This window comes from Solanum stenotomum, chromosome 1, assembly GCF_019186545.1.
Source record: "Solanum stenotomum isolate F172 chromosome 1, ASM1918654v1, whole genome shotgun sequence".
NCBI classification, from domain to species: domain Eukaryota; kingdom Viridiplantae; phylum Streptophyta; class Magnoliopsida; order Solanales; family Solanaceae; genus Solanum; species Solanum stenotomum.
The window spans coordinates 17,087,728-17,101,258 of NC_064282.1; the positions used below are offsets into that span (position 1 = coordinate 17,087,728).

Sequence of the window (13,531 nt, forward strand, 5' to 3'; positions counted from 1 at the left end):
ACAGTACTTCGATCTATTTCTGTTTGTAGAAAATAGAGGTACTTGTACAAAATTTAAACCTCCAAAAGAGTTTGGTGTAATTAGAAACCAAAACAAAATAAATAGTACTACAAAACAAAAGAGTAATTGGTCAAAATAGTTTGGCAAAATGCATATTCGAGAAGCTTCACTCATAATCTCGTATTGGCAAAATGCAAATTCAAGAAGCTTCACTCATATTCACTATGGGGACCATATATTATAACACTAAAGCACTGCCTTTTACCTGTTTCACACCCAAGGAAGCAGAGGCAAGCAAGTAGCAGAAGCTCTCAAAGGTGAATTCTTTCAACTGATTTTCCCAATTCTGAATCTTGAAATTTACTTAGGAAATTCTTTTCAGTTGTGGCAATGAAGTTTCTAAGTTTTTTATTCAAGAAGTGAAAAGGTAGCTACTTTCTCTTTTATGGGGTTTGTACTTTCTTTTTTATGGGGTTTGTTCACAGTGATCATCTTCTTGAAACAGTGAATAATGTCGAAGCTATTTGGTGGAAAAAACCCTTTTGATGATCCATTTTTCACTGAACCATTTGGTGGTTGGTTTGGTTGGAACGACCCGTTTGACGTACAGCAAGACTCTCGGAAGCAAATTACCATTGAAGAGTTAAATCCTGAAGGTGATGGTGGTCAGGCTCAGGAAAATTCTGAACCAACAAAAGACTTGGTTGTTAAGAACAAGAAACCTAGTCAAAAATCAAATGGTTAGTGCTCTTATTTTAACTTAGGGGTTGTATGTATGGTTGATTCTACGACATAATTAATCCCAGCATAAAATCACCCCGTATAAAAATAATACAGTGGTTTGTTGGTTGAGTGTTTCGTTGTAACATTAAGTTACAAAGGAATTTATGTATTGCTAATACTTGAATAATTTAACACGGCATAACTGATCTTTGCATTACTAATACCCACGTAACTAATTCCTATGTTATTAATACTTGCAGAACTCTAACCACCAACTAAACGACTCCTTAGTGTTAAGCTTAGCTGATTATTGTTATGCATACATTTCAAGTTTTGTGTCTATGGAATGTTTGTGATATTACTTTACAGGGAGTCAGAGTTTCAGCTACCGCAGAGTTTCTTATGGTGGTTTAAATGGAATGTACTATACTTGCTCCGAAGGCAGAATGACTGGTCCTGATGGGGTGAGTAGTTTTTATTTAGATCAGATCAATAGTTACTCTTACTTCTAGCATGATTATTAGTTTATTACATTGTTTTAAACATAATTGTTATGTTTTTGTTTTTCTGCATAGGTGGTTCTAGCCGAAATGAAAGAAGAGGACAAGACGATTGGGGAGTCTCTGCACACAATCTCCAGAGGGATTCACAACAAGGTATTTCTCTTCTTAATAAATGTATAGTTAAGGAGCACAGTTCAGTGGTCCTCTTCAACCTTTTAGGTTATTTCAGATGTAAATTCTTTCGAGATTGAAATTCTTCGTTTAGGTGTTTGTCAGGTTATCGGATTCTACGCCACTCGGAAGTTGTATAAATTGATTAAAGCGTGCATTGTCATCCTGATTATATTCATCAACTCGTGAGCTTTATGCAGGGCCATTCTGTCACAACAAAGCATAGTTCAGATGGGCGAGAGGACACACTGCAGACTTTGCACAATCTCGACGAAGGTATTTTCATTTCAACAACATGATAGATGACATGCCTAATGCGTTACAGGAGATCTAATATAATGGTATTTGGTTTACATTTAGATGAGCTTGGTGACTTTGAACAAAATTGGAAAGCTAATGCTGATAAGTATTTGCCTGGAAGGGATAAGGGTTTCAGCTTGCTGGAGAATCAAGGTAGGTTGTTTGAGTTCTATTTTCTCAAGTTTGTGTCATTCATATCCAGACATCATACATAAATACAAGAACAAGAGATTTTAAATTTTTGCTGCTTCTGTCCTGTTAACATGATTTTCCAGTTAACCTAATTGTTCAGCATTTCACAAGATAGATGCAAAATGGTGTTGCAGCCAATGGACTCTCTAGTAGCTATAATCATATTTCTTTAAAGCAGGCAGTTCATTTTGCTATGAACAGTTGGCAGAAGCTATTAACTTCTTTGAAACAAAGGCGATTTAGTGCCTGTTTAGGATACGGTACATTTTAGAGAATGAACAGGTATTCTGATTAAGTCCATATGAATTGTTTGTGTCCTAGTAAATATTGGCTAATCTGTTTGTTAGTAGATCACTGATTATGAGGCAGAAGAAAACAAATAGGTGGTAGTACTACTTCGGAACTCTGATAGGGTAAATTGACAACAATGTATTTACCATAAAAATGTGATTGAACACTGCTCAGGAGCAGAAGAAGACAAGTGGGTGAAATAATTTGAGTCCTCGAGCAGCTTAGCTATATAGGCTGATCTTTACTCCATTTAAAAGATCAAAGCCACCTGAGATCAGTGTGGAGCACAAATATCTCTAGCCTAAAATTCGACCACATACCTAAGCTTTACATTTTCATGTCTCAAACAACTAATTATGTTATTTTATTTGGGAATCTTCACTAATTTCTTGTGTGTTTAGACATATGAAGATTACTACATCTTTTTTATATGCTTGTTAGTGTCTTCATCCAAATTAGCTATCAAGAAGCAGAAGTAATGCTTGACATGCTTCTCCTTGCATTGCATTGGCTCTCCGCTTTATTTACCATAGACTCTCATTTCATAAAGAAAAGGAGCAAATTGTAGCTGCTTCAGATTAGAAACATTAAAACAGCTATAAGAGTTAATGATTTATCCAAACTTTCCCTGCATAAATGCACCTATTCAAAACAAAAAAAGTGTATACTTTACTGATAACAGAACTTTCTAGCCAGTCGAGTCCAGCAAGAAGACCATATTTGACGTGAAGCTTCTAGATAAAAAAAACAAGACCATAACTTCGTGACTGAACTATGATTACTAAAGTCATGAGTAGGTATCTTTTGCTGATAAATGTGCAGCATTGCTTCAATTACAGATGTAACACTAGTGGATCTCCCAATGCAGTTACCGAGGATTATATGAGCTCCCTGTTCACTATAGTCAGAGAATTTGAACATACACATTTTGTTTGAGTATTATGGTTATGCTGTATGATTTTTGACCCAAAAGTCAATAATATGTGTTATAATGTATTCAACTAAATCGACACAAGAATGCTACTGTTGACGGAAGGAGCTAAATCTCGTGTTAATCAGACTGCACTGATATGTTGCAAGAGTAGTTTTGACATTCTATTCAACATGTGTAGGGTCCATAAGCAGCTTGTGGGATGAGTTTGCAAATTGGAGGGGTTTGGGTGGTTATGAACATCCAGCTCTGGAGTACTATGGATATGCAGGACCAGTGGCGCAAGTCAGTGAATCAGGGGAAGATTCTTCTAGGAGAGCCACAAGAAGAGTCCCAGTGGAGTAGAGGGAGGCTTCCTTTGATGATGAAATTAGTGGTACCTCTTATATCCTACCAGTGCAGCCTACTTACATGTTTTGACCTGTTCTATTATCAGAGTTTAGTGTCTCTTGTCGGTTCGCGTCGAGCATGTTTCAGTAAGACTCGTTAAAAAACTGGATTTGATCAGAAAAACTGGATTTGATCAGAAGTCAAGAGTAATGTACTGTGTGAGTGATCTACGTATCTATTCTAATTATCAACGAATTCTGCAAGTTTTAGGGATGTTTTGGTGTTCTTTTCATTTTTCCTGCTAGCCACTAGTAGATATCTATTACTTAAATCGATAAATAGAAAGAATTAAAGAGGGGTGGCTCTGCTTATCGATGTGTTTGTGTATTTTTAGAAGATTTAAATCAGCCAAAGTTAAAATAATAAAAATATTATTCATTGAATTTGTGATTGCTTTTTGACAAATGATAATGGAGGGGCTGAATCTAACCACTCTCCATATTCATTGGATAATAAATACAGCTATACCATAACAATAATAATGCTACTTTTTAGTGTGATTCTATTCTTGTACTTAATGTAGATTATATATATCTTAGTGTATCATATAAAATGGTACTTTAAGCTTAGATAATACGTAATTTGTCAAAGCAGAATATTATGAATTGCAGTCTTCAACGAGAAACAATTTAGTATAAATTAATATGAAACAAAATAAAAATAAAAAAAAAAGAACTCTTTTTCAAATTTTGAATGAAACTACATCGTGAGAAATTCAAACAAGCGGTTAGTAAAGTTTGGGAAGACAAAGTAGTTTGGGTCAAAGACTCCAAAAGTAATTTTAGAAGTTTAGATTAGGAATTCAATTATAATTTATCCTTTGGAGTAATATTTAACTGATATGATATTATTTGGTGTGTTGTAAATTTGAATTAATCGAGTCAGCTAATTTCGAATATTTGATCGTGAAGCACAAAAAAGAATGACAGGATCCAAGCAGGTAGGGTTGTGCATAAAATAACGTAGACATTTGATCAACTTGTCTGAAGAAAAATTGGTAGAAAATTAAAATATGAGGATTGTTCTTCCCTTAGGTTGCAGCAAAATATAGTATGATTCACTTGGAACAAAACATTACAGCTAAAACTAACGTACCTCGAGAATTTTAGTTTTGAGTTTTCCGTTAAGAAATAATCAATTAATTAAAAGACTAAATTTGGAAATATTTAAGAAATAATCAATTGACTATCATACTTTTAAAATTTAGTTTTAAGTGAACGATATTGTAATTTATAGCAATAAAATTTCTTCTGTCATGCAGAAAGTTAAAATTAAAGAAGTACTAAAAGAAAAAAAGTCATTTTAAAAAGACTATACTATTAAAATACACTCAAATTCTAGAACATTTCTGCATTACGTTCCCACAAAGTTGAGAACTTTGGTTAATGAATTATCAATTATAAATATATAGAATTATAGATCATGCCTCCCTATAAGTAAGTAGCAGAGGTTTTAGTCAAAACAAAGTGTATGTAGACCAATTTCAAGTTGCTTGTCAGAAGAAAATTATAGAAAGATCCTTTATAATTAGTAAAGAATTCTAAAATAAAAAATCCACCAAATCTGAATAAAAGGGATAGATGTTTAAATTAATTAGGGTTACGTAAATAGCTAATTAAATAATATATTATGACTATATTTGTGTATGCGTGTGTGACTTTGAAAATAACCACATAATATCGTATGCTTTATTATAATCGTAAATTTAACAGTATTCACACTTGAAAATTGGAGCATTTAATTTTGCGTTAGGCATATACTGTGTAGTCACTACTCATGTCATTTAAAAGTTAATGATTTGTTACGCTTGTAATTAATTAGGAAATAGTATAGTCTAGATGTCAATAAAATTAGAATTAAGATCATATATGGATTCACTTGACTAATTTTTTGATCTACCTAAATTGTTGATCCTTCATCGGTGATAGTAGGCAAATTCGCCTCCTTATATATTTTGAATAGTTTTCATCTTTTGAACTAGTTTTGTGGTTGAATTAGGTTTAGTGTCTATTTTCTTAACATTTTGTTAGAGTCGGGCTCAGTCAATACTTCTTGTTTCACCCAATGTTGAGCCTTTACCTACGTTCAAGTTGGCATGTCTGATCGCGGTCACTACATCAAAAATGATCTTTAAGTGCCGTTAGCAATTAGCTCTCTTTGTATATGTTCCTAAATGCTTTAGCGACATTGGATCTAATGGCATTTAACTAATGCCGGTAAAGACTTTAGCACTCTTTATTAATGTGTACATTTATTGCCGCTAAAAGTTATTTTTGTTGTAGTGGGTGGATTAGGTGGTATTGAATTATTCCACATCGATGGGTGCAAGAAGGGCAAATTTGTCTCATATTTGACAATCCTCATCCCTTGAACTATTTTTCTGAGGTTGAGTAAAGCCTATTTTGATCTTAATATAAACCAATTTACTCGATAAAGTTTTTCATGACTGTTATCAATAAAAAAGATATCGATCGATATTCACTGAAATAGACTAAATGCATCAAACTAGTTGGGATTCTATCGTTATTAAAAAAAAAAAAAAGAGTTTTGGAGAGTTTGTGTATGCCCAATTGTCCATTAAGATATATTATTATAAAAAAATAATTAATCGATATCCATCATAGTTCAGCCCTGCCAAATTAACCTAATATCATACTTTAGTTAAAAAGGAAAAGGTAAAAGAATACGTAATAGAGAAAAAGTTGTGTATGTGTCATTTAATTAGGAGAACTGAGAAGTACGTAATTGTGGATTAAGAGCACTTATTAGTGCTGCATTTACCTACTTGCTTGAAGTCCAAACAAACCTAATTCAATTAAAAAAATTATCTATATAAATACTTTAAGTAATTTAGCTAGGTGTTATCTACTCCAAATATATATCTTAGTTTATTTGCCATGCCATAGAAAATCAAAATGAGAAGAAAGATACTTTCCGTTTTCAGAGACTAAAGTGATTATTTTTTTCCATAAGAAAAAGACCACAATTTTAATTTGATCCAATGAAAGCATGCATGAGAAAAATAACAAATAGAATTTCTAATATTTTTTCTTAAGAAAGAGTTGAGCTGAATCATGTGACTTGACCTAACCAAAAAAATAAATATAAAGATAGAATCAATTTTCTTCAAACGTAACCTTTCGTCGTCCTAATAACTACGTATCTAATGGATTAACCATAATTAATTTAGTGAAAGAAACATAAACATATAAAATATTGGAACAACTAATTATTTGGTATGTGTACATCAAATCATTTTAATTACCACTATTGAGTGATAAATAGAGCTAACATTCCTTTAATTTCGTCTTATTTAATGTATATAAAATGAGTTAAGTACTATTTAAAAAGTAAAATAGTTTTTTCTTTCATCATAATTTTCTCAAACTTTTGTTTATTGAATTATTAGCTATGTTACATTATAATGCTTTCCGTACCGTTTTCAAATATATAAAAATTATTTTTTAAAAAATTGAAGAATTTGTATCTGTATTCATAATTAACTTAAGTACTTTGATCCTCATATCTTGATCTACTCCATATAGATTGGGACAACAAAAGTACTAAATAAGAGTAATGTATAATGTTTCAACACCATTTGAATTGAAATAGAAAAAAGAAAAATTTTGAAAGTTGAATTAATCATGATAAAACGATAAACTTTTTGTGTATGGCATGCACTTATTACTTCGTTGCATACATTGATACGAATATAACTTTTCAACTGTTCATTTTTATTTGTCTATAATAGATTTTACAATTCTTTTAACATTTGGAAAAATGACAAATATACCCTCGAACTATCGTAAATGGTACCCTCCGTCATACTTTTGGGACATTGATGCTCCTGCCGTCCAAAAACTAGAGTATATGCCCTTCACTCTAACGGAAGACTAAATAGGTAAATGTGGCGCAATCTTTTCCGTCGACCCGATATTTAATGAATGTCGAGTTGGTGGATAAGATTATGATACATGTATGTCAGTTAGTATAAAGGGTATATATGTTCTAGTTTTTAGACGGCAGGGGCACCAATGTCCCAAAAGTATGACGGAGTGTATTTACATAACATTTACGATAGTTCAGGGTACATTTGTCCTTTTGCCCTTTAAGAAATATACCTAAATAAAGTAAATATTTTATCAAAATATCCATATTAATTATGTATAGTTTCATTGGACTTGGAAAATGAATAAATTATTTTTAAGGATAAAATAGAAAAAATAATCATTTTTTTATACGTAAAATAGAGAAGTAAAAGTAATATTTTATTTTTAATATAGTGAATAGTAAAAATGAACGCGTAAAATACACTCGTAAGTAACACACTATTAAGAAAGTGACGTTCTCTAGTTTAGTCAATAAATTTGAAATCTTGATTCAATAATTAATGCCATTTGGCATGGCTGAAACTTCTCATAAATACCTTCCTCAGTTGTTCCGATGCAATTACTCTTATTCTAAGTTAACCTCATAATTAATTATAAAGAATTGATGGAACACAATTAATTAATCTTGTCTCCTTGACTATAAATTTAGATCAAGCTCTTCCTATAAATTTTGTTTAAACAGTCCAAAAAACACTTATAGCATAATTGTGAAAGAATTAATGGATTGCTGGTCTGCTGAAAATGCTACCAATGCTTTTCTCACAACTCTCAAAATGGTAAGTATTATTAGTACTCACTTATTATAATTGCTAGTATAGCTCAATTCAACACACGTTTGAATTGAATATATGAATCCTTACTGTTCAGATCGCTTGTATATCTTCAATTATATACTAAAAAAATTTGTTTTGAATTTATGGAAATTTAGGGTGAAAGAGGAAAAGCACCTGATGTAACGGAGTTTATATCAGCCATGGCGGGTGGAAATAATTCACAACTCATGGTGATGGCATGCTCCGGTCACCCTGGATCCGCGCTACTAGGGTTAGTAGCAGCGGCTCATCAAACGGGTGGCCGGGTAGTGTGTATATTACGTAGCAAGGAAGAAATGCATGCAATTAAAGAAACAATAATATTGGGAGACTATGCAAAAAATGTTGAATTTGTGATTGGTGATGATGTTAAAACATTATTGGCAAGTAACTATGAAGGAGCTGATTTTGTACTTATTGATTGCAAATTGGAGGATTTTCAACAAGTGTTTGAAGCAGCACAACAAGGTGTTAATGTTAAAAGTGCATTTATTGTAGGGTACAATGCCCTACATGAAGGACCTAGGTTAAGTTTTGATCACAAAGGTTATTTTCTACCAATTGGAGAAGGGTTATTAGTTAGTAAAATTAAGGTTTCACAAGGTAAAAATATTGGGGGTGGAAGGAGGAGTCATTGGGTTGTTGAAGTTGATGAATGCACTGGGGAAGAACATCTTTACAGGGTCAGCACTTCTCCAAATACAAAATAAGTGTCCGAGTCGTTCACACTTCGACTATATATCTCACGAGATAATATTTTTGCATTAGGTGGAATTTATATGTACCTTTTACATCCCACTTTGTTGACTACTAGTAATTGTTGTAAATATACATCCAATTTCCAATTTTTCAGAGTAGTCTAGACTTTGTAAATTATTAAGAAGAAGTAGGGAAAATGGTAATTATAGTGTCTATATTTGTTTGCTAGTACGTAGCTTTGCCAGGATCTGTTAAAATCTTGATCTCCTCCTCGGGACGGACCTAGATTGATTTAATCGATAGACAATAAAAATAATATCAACGAGTGAAATTTGTTTAACAGGGTTATATAAAAACAAAATCAACAATCTTTGTAATCGAGATTGACATTCCTTTTTTCCTCAAAAATTCTTTCAAGTTGTTTTAACGTTAATATTATAATTTTTTATAAATATTTGAAAATCATTTCAAAAGATTTTATTTTTAATTAAATATTTTGTAAATTAGTATAGTTTGAATTAAAAGTTTACATATTGAGTTATTTAGTTTATAATAAAATAAATTATTTTATTTTATTAAGATTAATATGCCTGTTAATTAATTAGTATTAATTCGGGCCATTTAAATCGGCAAGGATTGCAATATATATATCTTGTCCTACTTGTGCAACACCCTATTTTTCCCCACTCGTTGAATCGAAGCCCAATTCACTACGACACAGCAATCCAATTTCTACGACCCAACAATACAATTCCGACTATCCAATTCATACCGAAACTTAGCAAATGTTTCATAAATACAGATTAATTATAAATAAATATATTCTTTTATATTGATGTTCTCTTAAATAATTATAATAAATATCTCAACTGATTATTTCGCTAAACTAATATTTAGTCAATGATACTATAAGAGTATAAACATATTTTCGTGGTATCATTAAGATTTCTTGTTCACACCCTACTCCTTAGTCATTATACAAGTATATTTATATATTGTTGTGGTATAATTAAAATTTCTTGTTCAGAAATTACTCATAGTCATTAATACCGTAAGAGTGTATATATATATATATATATATATATATATATATATATAGTATCATTAAGATTTCTTTTTAAGAAATTACTCATTAATCAATGATACTATAGGAGTATATAGTATAAAAAGGAATAAAAATAACAAATGAGAAAAGAAAAAAAACTAACAAATGAGAAAGAACAAAAGTAATTAATGATAGGACAAAAACAAATAAATGAGATAAAAGATCAAAAATAATTAATAATAGGACAAAAGAATTGAGCCTAAATTTAAAAGACTGGAGCGAAATTAGACCTAAATTTAAAGAGGCTAAAAGGGAATTGGACCTAAACTAAAGGAGGACATGGAATGCAATTTACTTTAGGAAAAATTGCGCGGTTAAGCAAACTTATACTATTTAATTACTCATTATAGCTATAGTTTCCTATAATTACCACTCGTGACTAACATTATACATTAATTACGTGGGTTGACTTCGAGTTTGTATAATTAGCCACGTTTGTATATGTATAATTCGCCAGAATATACAAATACATATGTATAATATACAATTATCTAACCGATATACATATACAATTCACCTCTCTCCCACTCTATGCCCTCTCTTGCTTACCTCTCTCCTCCCTCTCCCAATCTCGCTCGCCTCTCTCCTCCCTCTTCCAATCTCGCTTGTCATATATACAAATGCATATGTATAATATACAATTTTCTAACCAATATACATATACAATTCACTTCTCTCCCACTCTCTGCCCTCTCTCACTCGCCTCTCTCCTCCCTCTCCCAATCTCGCTTGTCATATATACAAATACATATGTATAATATACAATTATCTAACCGATATACATATACAATTCACCTCTCTCGCTCGCCTCTCTCCTCTCTCCCAATTTCGCTCGCCTCTCTATAACATGTAGCTACGAATTGTAATTATTAAACTATAACTATAGAGAGTAATTAGGTTATTTTTGAGTGGCTATATGTGAAAGTTCCTCTTTATTTTAGGTGTATGGATACTTACTGAATTAGTCTATATTGAGCTATAGAATTATAATTATTTTGTATTTTGCTGCCTATTTATGTAGTTCCCGTATTTTTATGGACGGACATTCGTTACAGCCCAATTACTGGCAAAATCCACTTATCAATCCTCTTTACCGCTTTATTGGCCGTTAAAGAAATTAACGAACACTAGAGTCTTTGTACATAGCTCAAGAACAAAGAATTCAAAGCACCAAAACTGATGCTTCTTGTAGCAAATTCAAGTCAAGCATGGAACTTAGCACACCCAACACTGACTTTCTCCCAGAAATGCAAAACACAAGTGGACATTGATCAAATTCATGCTCAATTGATAACCACAGGACTTGTAAAAAATCCATTTTTTACCACAAAGCTTATCTTGAAGTTATCTTCTTCCCCTCACACACCCATCGTTGAATTTGCTCGGTTTCTCTTCTTTTCTGACGATTTCTGTTGTTCAAAGAGAAATAAAAAAGACCCATTTCTCTGGAATGTCATAATGAAGTCATTTTCACATGGAAATGACCCGTATAAGGCTTTTGAAGTTTTCTGTTTGATGCTTGAAAATGGGGTTTTTGTGGATGAGTATTCTTTATCTATAGTTTTGAAAGCGTGTTCAAGAATGGGTTTTGTTAAGCGAGGAATGCAGGTTCATGGGTTATTGAGGAAAATAGGATTTGGGTCTGATGTGTTTTTGCAAAATTGTTTGATTTCCATGTATGTGAGGTGTGGGTTTGTTGACTATGGCCACCACATGTTTGATAGAATGTGTATGAGAGACTCTGTTTCGTATAATACTATGATTGATGGGTATGTGAAATGTGGAATGCTTGATGTTGCTTGTCGTTTGTTTGATTTTATGCCAATAGAGATGAGGAATTTGGTTTCTTGGAATGCTATGCTGACTGGGTATGTCAAATTGGATCAAGGGTTTGATGTTGCTTGTGAACTGTTTGATAAAATGCCCGAAAGGGATTTGGTTTCTTGGAATTTGATGCTTTATTGTTGTGTTAAAAGTGGAAACGCTGAAAAGGCTACTGCTTTATTTGACATGATACCGAAGAAGGATGTTGTTAGCTGGGCTATAATGGTAGATGGGTATGCAAAAATTGGTAAGATTGATATTGCAAGACGTTATTTTGATGACATGCCTGTAAGAGATGTGATTTCCTGCAATGCTATTATGGCAGGGTATGTCAAGAATGGGCACTGCCTTGAAGCATTAAAAGTGTTTCATGATATGTTAAGAGGGAGTAGTCTTGCTCCTGATAGTACCACCACGTTGCTTGCGCTTTCTGCAGTTGCAGAGTTAGGTTATATTGATGAAGGGATTGCACTGCACTGTTATATAGAGGAGAATGGGTTTCTTGTGGCTGGAAAGCTTGGTGTAGCTTTGATAGACATGTATGCAAAATGTGGCAGCGTAGATAGTGCAATGGGTGTGTTCAATGACATCCAAGAAAAAAATGTTGATCACTGGAATGCTATGATTGGTGGTTTGGCTATTCATGGCTTTGGGGACGTAGCTTTCGAATTGTTCATGGAGATGGAAAGACTTTCACTAGATATAGATGATATCACATTTATTGCGGTTTTGAATGCCTGTGCTCATTCTGGACTGGTAAAGGAAGGCATGATCTGTTTTGAGATCATGAGAAGGGCACATCGTATGGAACCTACGCTCCAGCATTATGGATGCATGGTTGACATCCTTAGTCGAGCAGGGCATGTGGAAGAGGCCATAAAATTTGTCGATGAAATGCCAACCCATCCTAATGATGTAGTTTGGCGAACATTGCTAAGTTCATGTAGGAATCAAGAAAACGTCCACATTGGAGACCCAACGGATAAGCAACTAGTTGGACTAAATTCTCATAATTCAAGTTCCTACGTGCTTTTGTCTAACATATATGCTCAATTTGGTAAGTGGGACTATGTTAGAAGGGTTCGAACAATAATGAAAGAAAAGGACCTGAAGAAAACTGTTGGCAGCAGTAGGATTGAGCTCCAAGGAATTGTCCATGAGTTCTCTGTAGGAGACAAATCCCATGATCAAGTTGAAGAAATATATTCCACATTACAGATGGTTTGTGTATAGCTGTGAGGTCTCTCCTTGTGTTCGAGGAGTTTACCTCCATTCGCGAATCCAAATTTAACTAGTCATTAGCATCTTTTAGCTCTGGACAGGAAAATTATTTTAAGCTGTCCCTCTGTAATTAGCAAAGCACCAGGAAAAACAATCCTGCAACTTGTAAATTCAAGTCAATGTATCTAATAAGAGAAGTTCAATATAGAACTACAGTTAAACACTCTTTTACCTTCCTCAAACTCGTATGTCTGAAGTTGATTTTGAAACGGCTAAACTTACAAAATATTATGAACTTCCCTATGCCTTCACATAATGATTCTCAAGCTGGTTATCAATGAAAGATCTAAAATTATTTCAGAATTACCAAGTTGGAAATCCTACCAAGGTTTACTATTTCACGTCCTCTTCAAATTAGGCCATAGACAGGTAGATGGATTTTTCAAATTACAGTGAGGCAAACATGTGTAGTCACCCCT

The 13,531-nt window shown here is 32.9% G+C and overlaps 3 protein-coding genes across 4 annotated transcripts; all 3 read left to right on the forward strand.

Moving 5' to 3' along the window:
• Positions 1-163: 163 nt before the first annotated feature.
• On the forward strand, positions 164-3,819 carry LOC125845370 (uncharacterized). Of its 2 annotated transcripts, none has more exons than XM_049524873.1 (7): positions 164-317; positions 506-740; positions 1,093-1,187; positions 1,299-1,379; positions 1,598-1,673; positions 1,758-1,850; positions 3,293-3,812. In XM_049524873.1, the coding sequence occupies exons 2-7, from the start codon at positions 512-514 to the stop codon at positions 3,454-3,456; spliced, it is 738 nt and encodes a 245-aa protein (XP_049380830.1). In that variant the 5' UTR covers positions 164-317; positions 506-511; the 3' UTR covers positions 3,457-3,812. The 2 variants fall into 2 exon arrangements, with proteins under 2 accessions (XP_049380830.1, XP_049380838.1); XM_049524881.1 differs by having other exon boundaries at positions 265-317; positions 486-740; positions 3,293-3,819.
• A 4,291-nt stretch (positions 3,820-8,110) lies between these two features.
• Positions 8,111-8,913, forward strand: LOC125860189 (uncharacterized). The gene is made up of 2 exons (XM_049540138.1): positions 8,111-8,167; positions 8,320-8,913. Exons 1-2 carry the CDS (start codon positions 8,111-8,113, stop codon positions 8,911-8,913), a joined length of 651 nt encoding a protein of 216 aa, XP_049396095.1.
• A 2,157-nt stretch (positions 8,914-11,070) lies between these two features.
• Positions 11,071-13,268, forward strand: LOC125844951 (pentatricopeptide repeat-containing protein At2g45350, chloroplastic-like). Its single transcript, XM_049524319.1, has one exon. It carries the CDS (start codon positions 11,187-11,189, stop codon positions 13,062-13,064), a length of 1,878 nt encoding a protein of 625 aa, XP_049380276.1. The 5' UTR covers positions 11,071-11,186; the 3' UTR covers positions 13,065-13,268.
• The last annotated feature ends 263 nt before the right edge of the window (positions 13,269-13,531 follow it).